This window comes from Drosophila santomea, chromosome 3L (assembly GCF_016746245.2).
Source record: "Drosophila santomea strain STO CAGO 1482 chromosome 3L, Prin_Dsan_1.1, whole genome shotgun sequence".
In the NCBI taxonomy this organism is placed as follows: Eukaryota; Metazoa; Arthropoda; class Insecta; order Diptera; family Drosophilidae; genus Drosophila; species Drosophila santomea.
This window is the reverse complement of record NC_053018.2, coordinates 11444157-11466062: the sequence shown is the minus strand read 5'-3', so window position 1 is coordinate 11466062 and position 21906 is coordinate 11444157. Positions and strand designations below refer to the sequence as shown.

The following is a 21906-nucleotide window of genomic DNA, read 5'->3' as shown; positions in this document are numbered from 1 at the left end:
AAATAATATGAAGCGAAGAAATACATCAGAGTTCTTTTACTTTTCACTAATGAATATAGAGACAAAACTTTTATCCATTAACTTTATCTATTTATTTGTTACCAGTTGTCTATTTCGGTGTATTTTAAGTTTAATTTGTTAATACATAGTTCTACGTGATTTTTGCCAACTCTTCCCTACTTGCAACAAGTAAACTGCGATCGCCACACTGTGCCATGTGTCGCTGTTTAAAAATAGGCTTTTGCCTAGATGCCAGTGTATGTGCTCGTTGGTTTCCAGCATCTCATGGTCGCAGCCGTTTGGCAGCCGCTGCCACATGCGCAGTGCGATCGGATCGGACCCACTGTGCAACGTGGGGCTGTTGACGACAGCAGCAGCAGGCAGAGTCGCAGCAGCAGCAACAGCAACGATCGCAAGTCGCGACACGAGCAAAGCGAACGGAAAGGTGTGTGGACCAGGGGGCGGGGGAGCGAAGAGCAAGTGACGAACTTACGGCCAACAGCAGCAGCAGCAACAACAACAACGGCAACCGGCCTGTTTGGAGCAGCGCGCATGCCACACACAGTTTAAATATGTGAAATTAGTACAAATTGTGATTTCAACAGCGAACGACGAGCGGCGAACGAGCGTCGACGAAGTGGCGACAACCAAAAAAGAAAACCACGAGAGAGCAGCAGCAACAGCAACAGCAGCAGCAGTAATAGCAAAAGCCACAGGCAACAACAGTGGCAGCCACAGCAACAACAATCTAGATAGAAAAGCAGCAGCAACACAACTCACCTCAGCAACAAAAGCAAGAAACAAAACTGATAACACCAGCTGGAATATCAGATGATTCACCAACAACAACAGCAGCAGCAACAACAAAGCGGCAGGAGCAACAACAGCTGATGCCACAACGGCAACACAAAGAGCAACACCAACGGTAACGCAACTCAACACAATAGAAACATTGGAAATAATATTTACAACAACACTATTATCAAGCACTTGAGATACCACAACAGCAACAATAACACCTGTAACTGATTAAAAATTACACCAACACCAATTACACCAACGCCAACCGGTACACCAATAGCTGCTCTATCGAGAACTTTCAACAAGAGCAACTAGAAGTAGCCGCAACATTTATAATAATTACACCAACATTTATACCAATAGAGGCGAAGCACTAACAAAATACAACAACTGAACCTTTTGTTGGTGTGCTCTTTATAGGGGCAACAACTACAACGGCAGCAGCAACACCACGTCGCACATCGGTGGCGACCACAACAACAACATGCAATAAAACAGCTGATAGCGACAGCAGCAGCAGCAGCAACAACAAAGCCTGCCATTATCAAGCGAGCAACAACAGGTCGCGCGCAAAAAAAAAAAACAAAAAGCCCGCCTGCTGCAGCACTTACACACACGCGCGCACACACACACACACAGTCATACAGAAGAGCGGGTGTGCGAGAGAGAGAGGCAAAGAAAAAGTCGCACACCTTTACCTTTGCGTTGATTTTGGACGTCGCAACTGAACAACTGACGCTTCGCGCTCGCTCGCTCGTTCTCGCTCTCCGTGGGACACGCGCTCTCTCTCTCGCACAAAGTGCAGCTGAGCTGCCGCCGCCGCACTTGCCGCTGCCACAAATACAACACGGCCAGCTGAACGAACGCTCAACGCTCGCCGCCGCCGCTGCTGCCGCCAGTCGAAAGTCAAAAGCAACGTGTTGTGGACGCTTTTTTCGTCGCGTCGTTGCGTTGCGTTCTCTCTCTCTCTCTCACACTCCTTTTCCTATCACCAACACAACACAGCCAACCGACACACCAGTACACCAAGCCACCCAAACCCAAACCCACCACCCACCAACAACCAACAACCCACCACCCACCACCACCCCGATCCCGCGCGCAGGCTGGGAAAAACTTTCACCATTACCAACAACAACAACAATGTCCAGCAGCGCAGCCGCAGCGCAGTTCAAGCTCGATGCCAACTCCAATGCCATTGCTTTGATAGCCGATGTTGCCACGCTGCCACTCCCACTTTCGCCCACTGCAACAACAACAGCAACAACAACGGCGGCAGCAGCACCAGCTGATCGCGTCGAATGGTCGCGCTCGACGATACTGAACTTCATCGAGGACTATCGGAGGCAGCGCGTCCTCTGGGATCCCAACACCAAAGGTTACCACATCAAGCAGACCAAATACGAGGCACTCAAGCTGCTGAGTCAGAAATATGGCACGGAAATACGATCGATTCGTTCGAAGATCAAATCCCTGCGCAGCTCCTTTCATCGGGAGCATGGAAAGGTCCTCAGCGGACGAAGTCGCGGCGTCATCTATCAGCCAATGTGGTTTGCCTACGAGGCCATCAGATTCATACTCGATGGCGAACGGGATCAGGATCGCGATCAGGATCAAGATCAAGATGGCGAAACGGAAACGGAAGTGGACGAAAAGCTGGCCCTGATGCACAGCCTAGATCTGGAGCAGCTGAAGGCGGACAAGCTGGTGGACAGGGACATTATGCTGCAGGTGGAGCAGCAGCAGCAGCAGCAGCAACACGATGAGCTTACCGCTCGCATTGCGGCCACTGTGGCCGCCGTTGCTGCCGCAGCGGCGGTGGCAAACGCTCGAGATCGGGAGCGGGATGTGGATACCGCTGGCGATATGGATGAAGCTCGCGAACTGGAACTCGAGGAGGCGGCGGTCAACGGTGCCCTGATCGAATCCTCCTCGGCGGCTGTGGTAAGTGCTGCTGTTGTTACTTTTTCTTTGGTCTATGTATGTATGTATGTGTATACCTCCACCTATTTTGCATGTGTCTCTGCTCGGCCTTTAGTTGTTGTTTTTTTGTTGTTTTTTGTTAGTCGTATTTCTTTGGAGCTTTGCATGTGCGCGCGTGTGAGTGCCAGTGGTTTGACTTGTTTTGCGGCACCAGGCACAGCACACGCGCTGCTGCTGTCGCCGCCTCCGCCCGCCGTCGCAGGCGTCGCTGTCTAGCGGTTCGTCAACGGCAGCGGCGCAACTGGTGGCGCACAGTGGGACGAAAGCTTCAAGTCTTTTGACACTCTTTTGAGGTTAAGCACATTTTGATAAACTTTGTCAATAGGTCCAGCGAACATAAATATTTCAAAAGTATTCGCATATCCGCTTTCCAAAACTGGGTCAACATGTCGTATACGTAATAAATTCAAAATTGAGTTATTTTGCCATTGATTGATTAAAACTTTTAGTAATACAACTTTTTGTTTTACCTTGCACATACGTACAGAAACCTCGACCTAGAAGGGCAAATGAGGTTTAGAAGTGTGACCAATTCTCGGTTGGTATACGTGGCGTATGCGTATTTTTTTTTAAACCCATAAAATGTAAAACAACTTCTATTGCTTTAAATGTTCATTGTAAATAGCAACAATACTCAAAAAGAGTTAGAGCTAAATATTTACAACTTTGACGAATTATTGTTGAGACACTAGGCGTATGAGTAATTTTTTTGAAACCACTAGAATTTCAATTCCATGCGTTGAAATGCCTATTTAAAAATAATTCAAATTTCAAATAATGTTGATTAAATTTAAAATATGTAAGAATTGACTTGCAACCGTGAATATATTTAGATATGTGTAAGAATTACGGGAACACATGGCGTATTAGTAATTTTTTTTTAATAAACAAATTTTTCCATTTAACATTTTTTTTTAAGACTTCTTTGTTTATTTATTTGAGATGTTTATAAATGTATCCTTTTTTTTGTATAATGTTAAATTTTTTGTTTTTTCTCCAAAAGCTATTGAGATGCTTTGTTTGGTAGGCCCTATTTATTTAAGTGATTTGCACGGAATTGATTAGGCCCACTGTGCTCGGTAGCTGCTATTGCGTTGCGCTTGATAAGCCAGTATTGGTGTTAGTGTGCCAGTGTGTGTGTGTCAACTGGCTTTGATTTGCGCTGCCGCTTCTGCTGTACACACCGCCAAACCTACAAATGCACATATGTACATACATATGTACGTATGTATATCCATAATGCATACACATGTGTGTTGCATCAGCCGTAGAAATCGACGGCCCCACGTTTTGCACCGAGCCACGCCCCTTGGCCCCGCATCGATGCTCCGCCGCCCCCAAGCAGCGGTAGCTCCAATATGAATACATATGCATGTATCTCTGTATGTATGTATGCATATACATACGTAGTAATATTAATATAGCAAGTTGCCGGACTGCGTTTCGTTATTCCTATGTCGCCTCGCCCGCTCGTTCGGTTTTGTATTTGATTCCGATTCTCTCCCGAATAAAAATTACGAGACTTTTGGGCAGAAGCTCCGCCCGTCCAGCAAACAGCAAGCGGGCAACTTCAGCTGGGCAGCTAAAGCGGCGAGCTTTCCCCGAAGCTCCGAAGAAGAAACGCTTGCCAAGATGCCTACTAGTTACATATGTACTAGTTACATACATATGTATGTAGTGTTATTGGCCGCCCGGAAATCAAATAATCTTAAATAATTAATAATAGATGCACTGTTATCTTAACGTATATTGAAGCAATCAGCTGCATTAGTCACATTGTGCGCCCCACTAAGCGTCTGCGATAAGGCGCCCTTGACCAGTATAATCATATAAAGTTTGTGTACTTTTCGTAAGTAATTGTAATATTACAATCCCACAGGAATTACATTTTATTATATCACACCTGTGCCATTAGTTCAAATTACATAGCTTTGATTTGTTTAAGTACTGATTCCTACGTTTTTTAAAGAACATATTTAAGTACTATTTTCGGTCTATTTGTTTTTAAGAATTTTCTTCTAGTTTCGAACATTTTTTAGAAAAGTAATACAAAATAATTTAATATATAATATATAAGACTTACGCTTATAGTTTTAACTAAATGCATTTAACTAAATAAGATGAACTTACTGACTCAATAGAATTATTTCGCTAAATTACATACTTAACGCCTGCCAAATAGAGTGTTCTCTCGTCGACGTCCGGATAATATCGTCCCATAATTTGTGTTATTTTTCGTCTGTCATTTTTTTGGTCACTCGTCTCACGTCCGTCTGTGAGTCTGTCCACCCGTTGGTCCACTTTGGTATGGACTTGGCTGCTGTCCCGCCCGTACCGCCCCCGCCCCTGAGCCACTCCCCCTGCCCCCTGGCACCTTGTACCGCCGTGACTAATTTAATCGCCAGCGGCTCGACTTGCGAGTCTGCATCGTCTTTTGTGTGTTTGTGTTTTTTTTTATTTTTGTGCCTGAGTTTGCTTTTTATTATTATTCTAATTTGTTTTCTATTTCTCTCGCGTTTCTCGCTTTGCGTCTGTCCACTACTATTATGTTATGTTTTGTTTTTGTGTTTATTGTTATTATTTGTCTGGCAAATTCTCCACACTGCCATAATTGTATTTGTTATTGACTCTACCGTCTACGCTAATTCTAACATTTTTTTGTTCGATCTTCGCAGACACGTTCCTCTTCCGATTTGGATGGCGAGAATTACTGCAACATCAGCGCCGAGGATGTGAAAACAGAAATTGTAAGTACCCCCTGATGTTGATTGTTAATCGCACTTTAATTGAATTGACAGGTTGAAGTTACTTTTTGGGGGGATAATTTACCATATTTTTTTGTTTTTATCACAACCCCTGAAGTGGCATTTCAAGTGGTGCGTGGGTGTAATTAGAAAAGCACTTTTGACACGGGATCACTTTTGAATAATGTCTTTTGAATTAGTAGAAATCACGATAATGATCATATTAAGTATCTATTTTTTGAGCTCAAATGTAATATTTGTATTTCGAGTACTTATTAAGTAAGAATGGAACTTACTTAAACGCAGTGATATAATCTCGATTGCAGTAACTTATGATTCCACCTCTTTTTCTTTATTTTCGATTATAGGTTTTAAAGCGAATAATAAGATTAGATTACTTACTTGATAGGGCGAAAGTGTATAAAACTCTGTAACTAACTTAATTCGATGACGAGTCTTATCACTCTGTGACGTCCACAACTTGCACATTGACCGTCGAAACTTTCGAGTCCCTGAAGGTCATTGGTGTTGCTAAGGCAGATATACAATAGTACATCCGTATATCGCTAGTGATAAGCTTTAAAAGACAAAGGCGTGTGAATCACTTGGTCATTTCGATTCAAATTTTTAGCAACCTAATGCAGTGAGTTCCCAATTTATTTTTCATGAATTTTACATATTTCCCAAGCTGCATTGATTGCAAAATGGCCTGACTGGGATGGCTCTCACTATTTGATACTTTCCCAGACAAGGTTGTGCCCACAATTTAATTTAATTACCCGACTCGGGGGGCTTATCAAAGTAAGCACATGTCCCAGTCGCCTTTCCCTTTGTGCACTTTGGCAAACCTACAAATCGAATTGTTTATATTATTATATATACTAAGCGATGCGCTTCTAGCAAATAGTTGATGAAACAACTCAGCGTTGATTTCGTCAGACGTTGATACTATAAATGTATATAAGTATAGCGAAACAGGTTCCGGCATTTTTTGACCGGCCCATCTTTAGCAAAATAATATATGAAGCTGATGAAATGTTGAACGGATTTTTCTTTGCGAAGGGAAAAGCTCATCTTTCGCCACCTCGTAAGGGGAAAGTCTCTATCTTTTAGAATGCACATCAAATTATTCAAAGAAAAGAAAAGATATAGATGGCATCTAACTTTTAAGAGCCGTACAGCCACCAATAAAATATTATTTACTAACATAAATCTGAGCGGTTTAGTACAGGGTATTTTTATATTTGTCTGCAAGATATGTTTCCAGTGCACACCTTTCAACACAGTCTATCCATCCTTTACCCAATCCCAACAGATCGAACACGAATCGGAGCTGGGGATGCTGGATCGGCGGACGAGCACGCCGTCGCCCATAAATTACTACAAGCCGACGGACCTAACGTACAACCACCGCAAACGCAAGGCGATGGGCGTGGAGCACGTTGTGGGCGCTTTGACATTGACGCCCATCAAGGTGGTGGGCGGTGCGACGGGGGCGGGTGCGGGTGCTGCCAGTTCCGCTGGCCACCACCAACAGCAGCAGCAGCAACAGCAGCAGATGAACCACAGCCAGCTCGCGTTTCAGGCGCTCCAGCAGCACTTTAGCCACAATCACGGTCTCAGCCTGAGCCACTGCAACGGGCAACCGCATCAGCAGCAGCAGCAACAGCACCACCAGCAACAACAACACCAGCCACATCAGCAGCAGCAGCAGCAACAACAGGCGTTGCATCTGCAGCAGCAACAGCAACAACATTCCAGTAACATGGCACAAAAACGTGATCGTGATCGTGATCTCTCAACGTCAAATGGCAACGGCAATAGCAACAACAGCCACAGCAGCAACGCCAACAACAACAACACCTCACTGGACCCAACTGCAACATCCAGCAACTGCAGCTCGAGCAGCAACAACAGCGGCGCCACGCCCCCCAAGCCGCTCATCGGGGGCGGTGGCGGCGGCGGTGGCCTGAGTGCCAATCATGTAGACGAATATGGAGTATTTGGGGAATACGTGGCCATAACCATACGCAAACTGAAGACGTCCAAGTCGAAGATAGTGGTGAAGCACCTGATCAACAATCTGCTCTATGAAGCGGAGCTCGGGAAGTACGATCATGGGATGCCGGCCAGCAAGGAGCCACCGCAGCTGTACAATATGCAATGAAACTAGCAAATACCATGGGTCAGGATTTTGGGATATTGGTTAAATCCGACCAAAAACAAAAAAAATATGTAGACAAACTACGAGGGGGAAAATAGGGGGGGAAATGGGGTGGGAAAGAGACAACCAACGCACTAGTCAGCAAAGCAACAATTGGTCAAAACCAGAGCCAAGAATTCGTAGAACCAGGGGGTTTAATTAGCGGGGGGGTGAAAGCGAGGGGGAAACGAGCATTTCATTCAGGGACAATGACCATATAAGTACTTTATCTATATACATTTATAAACACACATGAACGATATCAGTGAGTATATCCGAAGTCAGTCAGTCAGTAAAAGGAGTGCAGTTGAAGTAGGGGTGAAACAAACAACATACCATTAATTAAATTGAATTAATTATAAATGCTTTACGTTAAACAGTGTATTTCTATACATGTACTTATATATATATATATATATATATATATATATGTATATATATATTTATGTGCTACGGTTATAAATATATACTCGTATAATTTTTTATGATTATCGTTTTTTGATTTCCAGCAAGAGCGTTATATTTTTGAGTTTCGTTTTATTATATTTACATTTGGCAATAACACTTTGAACTCAGGTGCCTTTATTTTTTTTAGTCAATTAAGCCTTGTTATCTTATGCATAAAAGGGAAAGAGCAAACAAACGCGAATTGATTGCAAAAGTGTCTACATGTAATGCAAATAAATGAAGCCGTAACAACATGTAAATTTAATTAACTTTTTATCGCATATGCAAATCCATATGTATAAACTTAATACTGTAAATAGTCGAAAAAAAAACAAAAAAAAAAGCGAAATGGAAAGGAGAAAACAATGAAACATGAAATGTGCAAATCTTAATTTTTGTTATGCATAACTAATTTGAATCGAGCAAAGGGCTCCAAATAAAAATGCAGAAATGTTGAATTTCATTTTGAAAATGACACGAATGAATTTTATTTATTACTTCTGGGATTTTTCATTAAAATTGAATTTTATTCACAGAGTAATGCGAGCTCTGTGATGATCAATTTGATGATTTTTTACATAGCATTGGTTAATAAATAACAGATAAATTAATATAGTAAGAGGACGAAATCTATTTGTTTATAAGCCAACAAATTGGGGTAATATATAAGTTCTGGCGATCCAAGTTCCTTGGCAAGTCCATCATGTAAAAGGGTTCGATTGTGTTGTGAGTATTGCCTAATTGTATTGCCGACTGTCAGACCTATTGAGCAACTACCGCCCAGAACAATGAGGCTTGTTGTTCGCCTTCGGTGCGATTATTCATATTCATAGTCGTATTCACATCCACACTCACATTTACACTCGCATGCGCGTCGAGGGTCTCGTCCATAAATCACAAACGCTCTCAACTGTATCAAAGAACTAGGCAATTTAAAGGAGGGGCCACAAAGCAAACATTAATTGCTAAATAAACAATTCAAAAATATACAAAAACAAAAAAAAAAAGAAGATAATAACTAATTTATCTTTTATGGATTGCCCTAAGCAAATTTTCACTTTTTAGGGCATTTTGTTTACGCTGCGCTATTATTGCCTTGAATAAATGATAATATCCAAATGGTTCTTTGAAAAAGTGATTATTGTTGATAGTTCTTGATGGAATGGACTTCCGATCTCTGTTTGATTTTACTAATTTTTAATGGCTCTCTAAGTTTGGATTTTAATCATTAACGCAATTAGGCGAAGGTACCGATGACGCAAATGGAATACTCGTTTTTCACATCTAATAGATAAATAGTTATTAATTCACAATTAACAACACTTAAATTTCTGCTAAATATAAATAGTCCATGACTGCACAGCTAAACAAATGACGAATCTTCATCGCACTATTGATTATTAACTGAATTTTATCAAATTTGTTTGAATTTGATTATTTTATTATTTGTGATGAGCAAATGTACTTTGTGATATTTGTGAAAAGCCGCAGGTTTTCGCTCGTATTTGCGCTGTATTCATTTTCCCATTGAGCAGCGATAAGTGATAAATTAGTTCCTTTTATAACTCAAACAGTCTGTTTGCACTACATGGTGTTAAAAGTGATAGATGGAGCAATACAATGGCAGTGCTTAAGCCCATTGATCCCGCATTGACGTAGGTAACCGCCTCCAAAAGAAAAGCAACCACCTACTGCTTTTAGGTGATCAAAGAAAAGCTCAAACACATGGTAAATATTTGCACTCGAATCAGTTTCGTTTCGAAGGCAAACACTTTCCAGACGATACTATTCCAGTGCTCCTCTATACAATCCATAGGTTATTTAAGGTCGTTGCTAATCATCATCTTTCAACTGGCCCTACCCCACAGCAATTCAGCATTCAGTGGTAAGTAATCTCCCCCAGCGCAGGAAAACATTCTGCTGCAGCTCCAAGAAGTCGCCCAACTGTCTGCAAATGCAGATTACGCTCATCCACTTCGTAGCTCGTTCCAAAGGTTCATCTTGCGGATGTGGCATTGATATGCCATGCTACTAGTTTATAAACTTTTCAAGCATTAATTAATAAGTATTTTATAGGTTCAACAAAAAGTCGCAAGTGCCAACCATTCCAAACTTGCTAAAGAATCCATAATCAGACTGTGATAATAGAAAGCTGTGAAATTGAAGAAAAATATAAATATTAGGCCAAAAGTATTGGCAACGCAGCACAGTTATCGCATACCCTGTAAGTTGCAGCCGACAACTTTTGTGTAATTTCCTTCGCGACACGATAAGTATCTCGAGCTGTGTTTGTCGTTTTATCACCACTTTTGACGGGCTGTGACTACGAGTAATCATGGCAGGCAAATATCAATCATGTTCAGGCACACACACAACCCCTTTCCCCTTCCCCCCACACGAATACTATGTGCATGTGTGTGTACATACATATGTGTGTACGTGTCAGTATCCACACTGCCAGCTGCCTTCCGATAGAGGCGTCGACATCCCCAAGTTCAGTTCGTAGAATTGGCGCAGTTTTTCTACGAACTCAACTCGATCGTCTGCCACTTGGTCTCTGTGTTTTCGCTGCACAGGGGCGTAGTTGTGGGGGAATGATGGGGGACTGTGCTGTGCTGGGGGGGGTGGGCAATTGGCTTAAAGCTTGCCATCTGGAAATGACGCAATGTTTTCGAAAACACATCAACACCCGAGTTGTCCGTTGTCGCTGCCTCTACAGTTGCTGTTAGCTTATTGTTTTGCTCGTTGTGTTTCGATTCGCTTGGCAAAATCAACAACAGCAGCAGCTACAACAACAGCGATTACAATTGTTAATCTATTTGGCATATAATCCCATATACATATATAGTTTTTGTATGCTTGTACAACGAGTAAACTAATGATAAATTCTAGCCGCGTACCCAACCATAAGGCGACTGATGGGTGCACTAGTAAAAAATAAATCGAAAAAACTAAATAGAATTGAGCAAGTTAATTGTTACATTTGCTCAATAGAAAAATATTTCGTTTTTTTACAAATGAATTAGCCACAGTTTTCTCAGTGTACAGACACTGCCAAAAAAAGGCTACGACTTAACTACAATGTTGCTGCTGTTATGGTAGCAACTATTGTATCTGCTGTTATTGTTGCAACTATTGTTGCTGCTGTTTGGCCATAATGTTATTTAAAAGTGTTGGTTTTCATTTTATTTGTTGCTGTTGTTACTTTGTTAGTCTATTAAAGCATTGGTGTTGTCTTGTGGTAGTATTGCTGCTTAATGTTGTTCTTAATGTTGCTGATGCTGCTAGGACTGTTTAATGTTGCTCTTACAGTTGAAGCTGTTTATGTTGCTTTTGTTTCTTATGTTGCTGTTGCTTCTGTTGGCACTTTTACTTTGCTGCCGTAGCTGCAGTTTCTGTTAATGCTGCTATTGTTGTTACTGATGTTGCTGATGTTGCCCTTGCTGGAGTTGTTGATACCATTTAGCTAACAAATGTTGCTGGCCTTGCTCTTGTTTCTTTTGATATTGCTGATAAATTGTTTGGATATTTTTGCTCCTCTTTTCTTATCGTACATATGTTCAACTTCTTGCTATACTATATAATCAGTTAATAATTCTGTTTTTTATTTTTTTAGATTTTGTGCTTTGTTTTAATTATGTTGCTGTTACCCTTGATGTTGCTCTAGTTCCAGATGTTGCTGTTGCTTTTGTTTGCCAATGTTACTGTTGCTGATGTTGCTCTTGCTGGAGTTGTTGATACCATTTAGCTATCTGATGGGGCTGTCATTGCTCTTGTTTCTTTTAATATTGCTGATAATTTGCTCGGGTATCATTGTTTTTCTTTTTATAGCACTTGTGCCTATCTTCTTGCGTGGCTACATCTGTTAATATTTCTCTTTTAGTCTTGTTTTTAGTTTTTTGTGCCTTGTTTTCGTTGTTGTTGCTGTAGTTGCTGTTGTTTCTGTTGTTTCTGTTGTTTCTGTTGCTTCTGTTGTTTCTGCTGCTGCTGCTCTGGGGGCCCCATGTCAGCAATCAACAGTTTGCTATAAATTATTTTTGCAAAATGCTCACGCTCCAATGCGACCCCAGGGAGTCACCATATACACACACTCAGCCACATACATATATATATACTCACATTTAGTACGTATATGCAGGGCATGATAAGCTGCGAAACACATATATATGGTCCCATTGCGATTGTCGCGCAATCGAGCATTGAGCAAGTCCCCCAGCGAAACCCCATCCCCATCCACATCCCCATTCACCATCACCATTCCCATTCCGACCATCCCCAACCCATTGGCAACCCCATTTTGCAACCCATTCCGCCTCCAAGAACATATCCCGCAAGTCGCCAGATAAAGATACTAGTAATAGCAATAATAATAATAACAATAAGAGAAGCCAGCACCAGAGCCCTGCATTTGTCACTTCGGCATTGAGTAAGGTTGGAAAGTGTTGTAAATCAATTAGGCAAAAGCCTTCGCCGCCAGTTGAAAGTAAGACAACTTACTGCGCATTACACACAGAAAAAATGGAGAATAATACTCTCTATCACCTTCTTAAGTTTAACTTATCACTAGCATTACCTATACTTACTTAATTTGGAGATATCAAAGTAAAGCAATGTTTATATCATACCTATTATTATATAAACATATTAAAAGGTATAAATGATAAGCATTTACTAAAGCAATATTACATTACAATAGTATTATAATAAGTAAAAATATATTTGAAAATGACTAAATTGTAGTGCATTTCAACATCCCCGACTACCTTTCAGTTTTTCAATATTTAGGTTTTTATTTGGTCATAAAACGACGAGTTTTTCTGTGCACTGTTCCATAAAAGTAGTAAACTGGGGGACATGCACTGCCATTATGATTTATGGCAAAGCAAAATGCACAAATGCTGTTCGATCTGCTTGGGGATTGCATCTCGTGGTCGTAAATAACCCGGCCGGAACCCTGGCCCTGGCTGGAATGGCCAAGAGAACTGGCCAAGAGCTAATTTGTTGCCCTAATGGGACACCAATCAGGTGAGACGCAGATGGGAATGGCTGCAAGTTCTGCGCGTTCTTCCTCGCTGTCCATCCATCCGGGCTACATTCATAAATAAATCTATTTTCGATGGAAGGAAGTCTTGGCCAAGTGCAATTTATTACCAAAATGCTGACGCATTTGAGATTTCTTCAGCATTTCGTTTCAATTTCCCATCCAATGTAATTTATTTGCTATTATTCTTCCAATCGAGTTGGAACTAATTTGTAGAGTAAGCATTTCGTTTGGCGAGCAACTCTTTATAACCCAATTAAAATGTAACACAAAGTCGTAAAAATGTGTAGATAGAACTTTTGAAAGTAACAAAGTAATTAAATCAGTGTTTTTTATTTGGTTAACGTAACTTTAAAACTAATGAAATAATAATAGTAATAAATTCCATGTTCGAAACGGAATAAATGACGAGCTATAAAAATGTAATTTGTTACATTTCTTTTAATATTCCCATTTCGGTGCTGCTGCCATTCACCAATCAGAAAATGGATGTAGTTCATTTGTAGCTATTTATAATGACAAGCAATCAAAAAGCCATTTGCTGAAAATGTCAATAAAAATCGAACACTTTTAGTAAGCAAGTGTGGCAATCTGTATCAATTTAATTCGGTTAAATTCGTTGTAGTAAGCTTTTATATTTGGACTCACGCAAAATATTGATCTAAAAATAATTAAGGCGCGCAGATAATAAACAATTTATTATACATTTGTTAAATTCGTTACCACTTAAATATACATTTAATTATGTGCACATTTTAATAAGAAAATCATTTTAAGGTAAAACCAACCGGATTTTTATATTTTTAGGATGCACCTTAGCACAACGTCCGGAAATATTTTTTTGATTTTTTTTATATGTACAAAACACTTTGTTTGTTTTTATATATATGAATACCCTTGACTTCATTTTCCGAGACAAAAAATTCATTTTTGCACGGATTTTCGTGTTGCCAACCGAACAAAGGTTCCACTCAACTCTTCAGCGTTTTCATTTCCCGCAGCTGTCTGGTTTCGTTATTAATAACAACACACAAAAAAATCCCTCAAAAAATATGAAAAATAATTAAAAACCTATTAAAGTCAGGGGGCTAAGCAAAAAACAAAAAAAAAGAAACAAACCAGCAAAAAAACAGCACTGGAAAACAACAAAAGTGAACAATAACGAATGAAGAACAGTCAAATCAAATTACCCAAAATATAAAAAAAAAACGAAGCAAAAATAATAAAAAATCATTAAATGCACGAAATGGGAGAGAAATGTGCCATAGCCATTAAGAATTATATGCCCAAATAAAAAAGACTCAAGAGCCAAGCCAAGGAGTAATTATTATGCGAAGATCACGTATTCCCATTTTGCAAGGCGGTCAGGATGGCGGAGTGGTGATTGAGGAAATATAGTATGGTATATGTGGTGTATATGGGGCGATGGAGATGGTGATGGTGATGGGGAAGGTGAAGGGGATGTCGAGGGGGCGTGAATGCAGGCCACAATAGAAGGACCACGATTTATGCGACCAGGCACAGGCTGCGAAATGAAAACGTGAAATCAGATGAGGATTCAGAGGGCAGACTGCTTCGAAGTTGTAAATGCCCTTAAATCTATTGAAATTAGTGTAGATTCTGTAATTGGCATAGTCAAACAGAATTTCCAAATATTAGTACTAATATATTATTTATAATATATTAAATAACTACTTAAATAAATATAAATTTGAAAAACGTTTGTTTTAAGTTTAATACATAATACATACTATTTTAAACTCATATTCTATATGTATATAATATAGAATTAAATATAATAACACGATTAATCAGGTATTCCACTTTCATGGTGGTATTTATTATAATACATCAGTACTTTTTTAAATGAATTTGCCACAGTCTAATACTATTAGTCATAACAAATTCCTACAAATATATTCGTAAATAAATTGTAATAACTTGGCAACATGCTCAATATAGGTAATGAAATATATTTTACGGCTCACATTCCTTTTTGTTGCAATCTTCATTTCATAACATTTATCAAATTAACGTTGAGTTATTTGATTTATTTTTTTATAATCTGCCCCAGTATAGGGTATGCATTATCCTAATGCCAAAAGTGTAGCAAACAAAACAAGTGTGCCACTGCCTCCGACTGAGTGTGCCCCTTTCCGTTGGCCAAAAATAAATTTCAATTTTGGTTTTTGTCCACATCCATATCTGCATCCATATCTACATCCACATCCCCATCCCCATCCCTATTCGCATCCCGCCATCGTCCTACTGCCGTCCATCTCCATCTAAACACTGATACACCTTGCACTTCCCCGCATAATTCCCCATATATGTATGTAGCCATATAGATATGGGGATATAGCGTTCGCAAAACCAAAAGCCCCCACCGCCAGGCATCCCCACACCCAGTAATTGGCTCAAATTACAGAAACTCAGCTCCGACCGCATATTCAGGCCCCGAGCTCGGCTCAAAACACATCCCAGGCCCAAACTCAAACTCAAACCCAAAAACCAGACCAAAAAACCAAAACCAAAGCCAGAAACCAACGCCAAAGTCCGTCCCGTTCCGACCACGGCTCTTATTATTGTCATGGCACACAATATTGTTTCCAAAAATGAAACGAAACGAAACAAATACGTGACCAGAAATTAAAGAAACAAAAAATAATAATAACAATAAAGAAGGCAGAGAGGCAGGCTGACTGGCTGACTGGGTTGGCTAAAATAAAAACGAAAACTACACCAGACCCCGAAAAACTGTGCAAAATAAAATAAGGAAACAGCAGAAATCGCGTTGATTTGAATTTTAAAATGTTTCATGGCATTTGTTTTGTTTGCCTTACTTCCCATCCAAGCCCCCATCACCCCCCTCCCACCACTAGATCCCCCCTCCCCACCATTTTCAGTTTTGTGGTCTCGCTGTGCTCTGCTAACTTTGTTTTTAGCCACAGTGGGCGCAAAAAGTCTGTGTCACTTGTCCTAAGTGCACATAAAGCTCTTCAAAATATCCGTTCTATGTGCAAATTAGTTTAGAAAAAATTCTGAAACGTATCAATTATAGCATTTAATCCATTTGATCCTAAATGTAAATCATTTTATATCCTAAACCATTAGCTATAGCAATAACTTTAATTTTTAATACTATACCACATTTATATGTTCAGAAACGCTTATTTCATTATGTGCGCATTCGAATGACTTTGGCCACCACCCATTATTGCAAATCTTTGCCTACTTTCTATTACCATATGTTATCCAGCTAATTGTTGTGTAATAAAATTAACTCTATTCCCCAATAATAAGCACCTTCAAAGTGTAATTTTTATGTTAGTTCCATAAAAAAAAAGTCTCTCGTTTATCATAAAGTAAAACAGTTAATCTTTCCAAGTGTTTTTAAGACCACTTAATAACTCCTTTTACCCCCAAAGCAATACTGTTCGAGTATGTTGCCTTTCCTCGTCGAATTGTTATTACTCGCGTTGGCAGCCACAGTGCCCATTGGTAATATCTATGGCTATCACTAAAAAAAAGTTTTACACTGCCATTTTGTGTCATTGTTGCTGGTTGTTGCTAGCTGCTTGTTGCTGTATTTGTTGATGGTGTGCCTTGTGTTACTGATGCCACATCCAGTGGCAGTGGCAACTTTACAACTCGCTTCGCAGTTGTATATACAGAGTATATATATTCATATATACATATATATATAGACAAACTGGAAGCCGCAACAAAGTTGCAAGGCAGCGCTGTCGACGTCCCAGACCTTATGCCTTATGTAAATTGTAAAAAAAAAAGAGGAAAAAAAAAATTGATAATGAAACTTTTCAACGCAATAAATAATAGCTGACAAGGGACGGCAATCGTCGTCGGGAGAGAGTGCGAAACGTAATCGGGCGGGGGGAGGTGGGGGGATTTTTATAGGGAGTCAGAGTCAGAGTTTTGGGGAGGAAGCAATAAAGGAAAGGCATGAAATTCTACGTTTATTATTGATTTCGTGTTGAATTTTTGATTATTTCTATAAATATTACGAATGGCCAAAGGTGGCGGCGCATTCTGCGTTCGATTGGGGTTGGGGGTGCTATAAATGTTGGAATCTATATATACGTACATATGTAGATACATGGGAAAAGGTGTGAGTACCCCTCTCCTTTGGGCGAACACGACACGTGCGATGTTGATAATGCCGCCTAGGTCAAGTCTGAGCATATATAATAGTTAGAACTATACAATACTACACTTATTATACGAACTGAAACACGGCACACACCCCGAAATAATTTGCACAACAAAAAAATGCTCAACACTAATTGTTTATTATTGTCAGAGTGCGAAATTCGTTATGCCAAGAAACGAACAATGAAATATTAAAAAAAATGCAATTTTAATTAGTTAGTTATTTATAGTATGTTTTTGTAGGTTTTGTATGTTTTTCTATTATCAATTTCTTTAAACTTTAAGCAGCAGATAGTTGAAGTATCTTATGGATATGAATATTGGAAACAGAACTAAATGTAGTATTTGACTAGTAAGCCACTTGCGATTTCTTTCGGTGCAAACTCATCCACGAGCCGCATTGCCTATTTTTTATGATTATATTTTTACTTTTCGGCGCTCTCGTTTTCGCGTATCGGCATAAAACTGAAAAATAAACACACATAAAAAATAACAAGAAAAAAATAAGTCGCCTTAGTGGAAGAGCAGCTACGAAAATTGCTATGCAAATAAAGAATACGGCCTCCGCCCACTGACACGCCTCCCGCCCACCAAACAATATGCAATGCGCGTGTGTGTGTGTGTGTGTATATTATATATACATATACACGTATGGGGACACACAGCCGAGATAAGCAAACACTCCTCGCACACACAACAAACACACACCTGGGCCACACATCGATGCTTATGAGTTGTGCACACATAAACAGACACACACTTTATCCATAAGTAATGGCAAAAGGTGTGCCGAAACATGTTGTCGTCTTTGTCGACCCACCGCCCTCCCTCTCTTTCTCCGCCCCCTATACCCGTCTCTTTCGCTATCTGTCCCCGCCAACGCGCAATAAAAAAATATTCTAAGCCAAGACCCAAAAGCAGAAAAATACAACCAAAAACTGTTTGGCTGGCGGAGAAAAAAATTTAAAAAAAATGAAAAAAAGTTACAAACAAAAAACTATAAACAACAAAAAGTCATCAAAGTTGAGTTTCGCTTGGGGTCTCCAGTTGAGCTGATAAATTTTGTAACCTTTGGCCCCGAAAAACGCAAAGGCAGAAAAACACTTTTCCTGTCCCGTTTCCCCAATTGGATTTGAGAATATTCAAAAATTCAATTACGGTGGGTGGGGAGAGAAGGGGAAAAGGGAAAGGTTGTCCAGGGATCTCGAATGTGAATTGAAAACTTTCTTTCGCTTGGAATACTTAAAGATATTGCTTTTAAAACTTTCAAGAGTTAAGCCCAGCGAAAAATCCTTTTGAGCCATTTGGGAGATTAGCCCAAAGGCTGCGAATGCTTATTGGATATTTGAAAGTGAAATTGTATACAAAGGTTCTTATCAACCTTTTTTTATATAATTTATTGTGATATTTGCTTTTAAAATAAATTGTTTACCCGCAAATATGCAGAACAAATCAAAGGCAATATTTATGATAACTGCTTTATACTTCGCAATAGTGAAAAAACTATTTGAAAGAAACTTTTGAACATACTTCTTGTACTTGTCATTTAAAGTAACGATACTGATAAAATACGTTCATGCAGAGTATCCAATAGGCCGGCTACCCCGAAATCCAAAAATTCTACGCTTAAAAAACTATAAATTGCGTCTGGCTCGAAAATTGGAATAATAACAAAACTCGAACACCCGAAACGAAAACAAATGCGAAAACAAACACAAAAATAAAAATAATAATAAAATCAGCAGTTAAGCATGGCACGACAACAACTCATAAATATTTAAATTTAAATTTTTTTTTATTTTGTTGCGTCTGGTAGTTGCATTCTATAATTGGGTTTCCATTTCAAGTATGCTCGTGCTCGTGCCCAGTTTGTTTCAGTGTGTAAGAGTGTGTGTGCGTTGGGGGCTATTTAGAAATTTTATTGATTACGTCTGTAAACAAATAGTAAAAAATCGTAGACTCAATTGCAAATATTTACACGACACGACGCGAGCAGAGATCTAAATAAATACATGCGTTTGTATGTACAACCTACCTGGACGCAAGCCGTCCCTCTATTCAGACCCCAGACAACCCAGCGATCCCAGCCTAACCCCATCGTTCCATCGGCATCTGGTCCCCCTATCTGGAAATAAAAAAAAAAAAATAGTTTTGAGGCCCATATAGACGAGTATATGTGGGACATATATAGTGTACTATAGCGACTTATCGCCCCAATGCAAGTGAAACTATTGAAATTCACACGTCTCGTCTGGCTGGGCCAGTTGCGATTCGTTACGTATTGGATTCTATCTATCCAAGTATCTAACTATCCATACTAACGTCTAGCCGTCTCGATCGTAAATTGCTAAATTCTAAATGGCAGCGACAACACCTCGCGAATGAAAATTGAAAACTGCAATAAAAATGTTTAGAAATGGTGAAAAAAAATAACAAAAAAGTAGAGACGACATTGATCAGTAGACCGTGTGCCGGGATCGATTCTCATTGGGGGTCCATTGGAGCGGGCGAGGCTGCTCGTAAATTGCTAATTCCAAGTCAATGTATTTGTATCTTTTTATGCATCTGTATCTGTATCTGGAACGTCGCCGAGGGGACAGGTGTGGCACACGGAGCAGCGGGCGAGATTGATTGTTCGCGTTATGATGGAGTTGTTAACTTGATTGAACAACACTTTTTTTTAGGTTGCCTAAAGAACATTTAGCAGCAGAAATAGACAAGGAAACGCGGTTTTTGGTGCGTATTATCAATAATCAGGTTGAGCTAAATTTAGGATTGAAGCTAAGAAAACGAATCTAATAAACTCTAAACAAGACAGCAGTAGTAGTGAGTCTAAATTAAATGTTTAATTGCAAAATATCCATGGAAACGTAATCCTGAACCTGTTTCCCTTGATGTGCAATCCCACAACACGACACTCAATAGAGAGTCTCGCTTTGTGTGTACACATATGTACATATGCCACAAAAGTGGCTCCACTGCCCACAGTCGATGTCCGAGCATATTAATTGCAGCAATGTTCTATAAATGTCCCCAGTGGATGCCAAGCCCCACAATTGCCGCAACTATCTATCTATCTATCTGTTTGCCACAATCAGCGGTCTGCTGCACGAGTACGAGTACGAGTACGAGTATGTAACTCAATTTGCATTTATTCATATTAATATTATCATTTGCCATATTGTTCGACGTCGTCGACAAGCAACTGAAACTGAAACTGAAACTGCCGACGAGACGAGGACAGCGACTGCGAAGCTGCATCGAAATTTAAATATTTAATTTAACAAGTTTTTCAATTAAATTAATAATGCAAATTGTTTGCTCCGTTGCCTTTTCCTCATGTTTCGCCAGAGGAACTGCATCAGGATTGCGCTGCGTTACTCACTCCAACGAACTTTTGCTGCACTGCAACCAGTAAATATAATTAAATAACTGAGTGAGCTGCGAATAAACAAAGGCCTTTAAAATCGTAAGGGCATTTTAAATAGTTTAGAATGCGTTTAAAAACTATTCTTATTACTTCAAATTGAAAACTAAACATTCGGAATATTAAATATTAAATAAAAATATAGTAAAATTGTTACGTTTAATATATTTACTTTTTTTCATGGTACATAGAAATTTGATTTAAGATTCTTCAATAATAACATATATACATATATATTCAAATGGATCGCAATTTGTTATATAAAAATATAGTAAAATTGGTACGTTTAATATATTCTATTTTTTCATGGTACACACCAAGTTGATTTGAGATTATTATATGATAACATATATATTTAAATGGATTGCAGGGTGTGCAAGAGTTACATTAACGACTTGAGAGCTTCACTTATTTGTAGGTCATTTTCATGTAATGCAAACAGCAGCAGCAGCAGCAACAATCGTCATCAGTTGTCGCCGCAGTCGCAGAGCAATCATAAAAAACAAATCAGCAAACTGAAAACTGAAAACAAAAAGTAAAAAACCGAACAGTGCTCATGTACTCTTGAAAGCCCGACAATAACTTAAGGGGCGAAAAGCAAGAAAAAAGGCGGCTGAGACTAACTATACAAGACATTTTTATATGGCGTCGGTGACAACGTGGCTCGCATATTAGTTATGTAAGCGAGTTATTGCCAAAAGAACCATAAGGTTAAGAAGCTGACATCCGAGGCGTTTCGGGGTTAAGAGCTGCCCATCAGCTGAAAGTTATTAACCTGCTCTGGGTCACCCTGCAGTCGCTAGAAATCGACAGATCACTTGGAAAACCATGAAAACAAGTCGCATCCAGAGATTTGCAAACTGGGTAGTTATGACATCAGTGGGCCAGACAGCAAAACATCCCGAATCTTATCTTATCCCAACCAACTTGGGCTATCACCACCATACGAGTATGACCAAACATGTTCCTCGGGTTGTACTTTTATGTTATCTCTAGGGAGTGTTGGTAATTCCCACATTAAAAGTCTATCTTTGGAATCTAAAATTATAAAACCGTCTGGCCTTGCGGGCCAATCAATCGCGCGATTTCG

The 21906-nt window shown here is 39.7% G+C and overlaps 1 protein-coding gene across 3 annotated transcripts; it reads left to right on the top strand.

Moving 5' to 3' along the window:
• The first annotated feature begins 252 nt into the window (after window positions 1-252).
• Window positions 253-8653, top strand: LOC120448544 (G-box-binding factor). 3 transcript variants are annotated; one of them, XM_039630593.2, is made up of 4 exons: window positions 253-925; window positions 988-2745; window positions 5460-5531; window positions 6844-8653. In XM_039630593.2, exons 2-4 carry the CDS (start codon window positions 1945-1947, stop codon window positions 7693-7695), a joined length of 1725 nt encoding a protein of 574 aa, XP_039486527.1. In that variant the 5' UTR covers window positions 253-925; window positions 988-1944; the 3' UTR covers window positions 7696-8653. The 3 variants fall into 3 exon arrangements, with proteins under 3 accessions (XP_039486527.1, XP_039486525.1, XP_039486528.1); XM_039630591.2 differs by having other exon boundaries at window positions 253-2745; XM_039630594.2 differs by lacking the exons at window positions 253-925; window positions 988-2745 and adding an exon at window positions 5053-5089.
• The last annotated feature ends 13253 nt before the right edge of the window (window positions 8654-21906 follow it).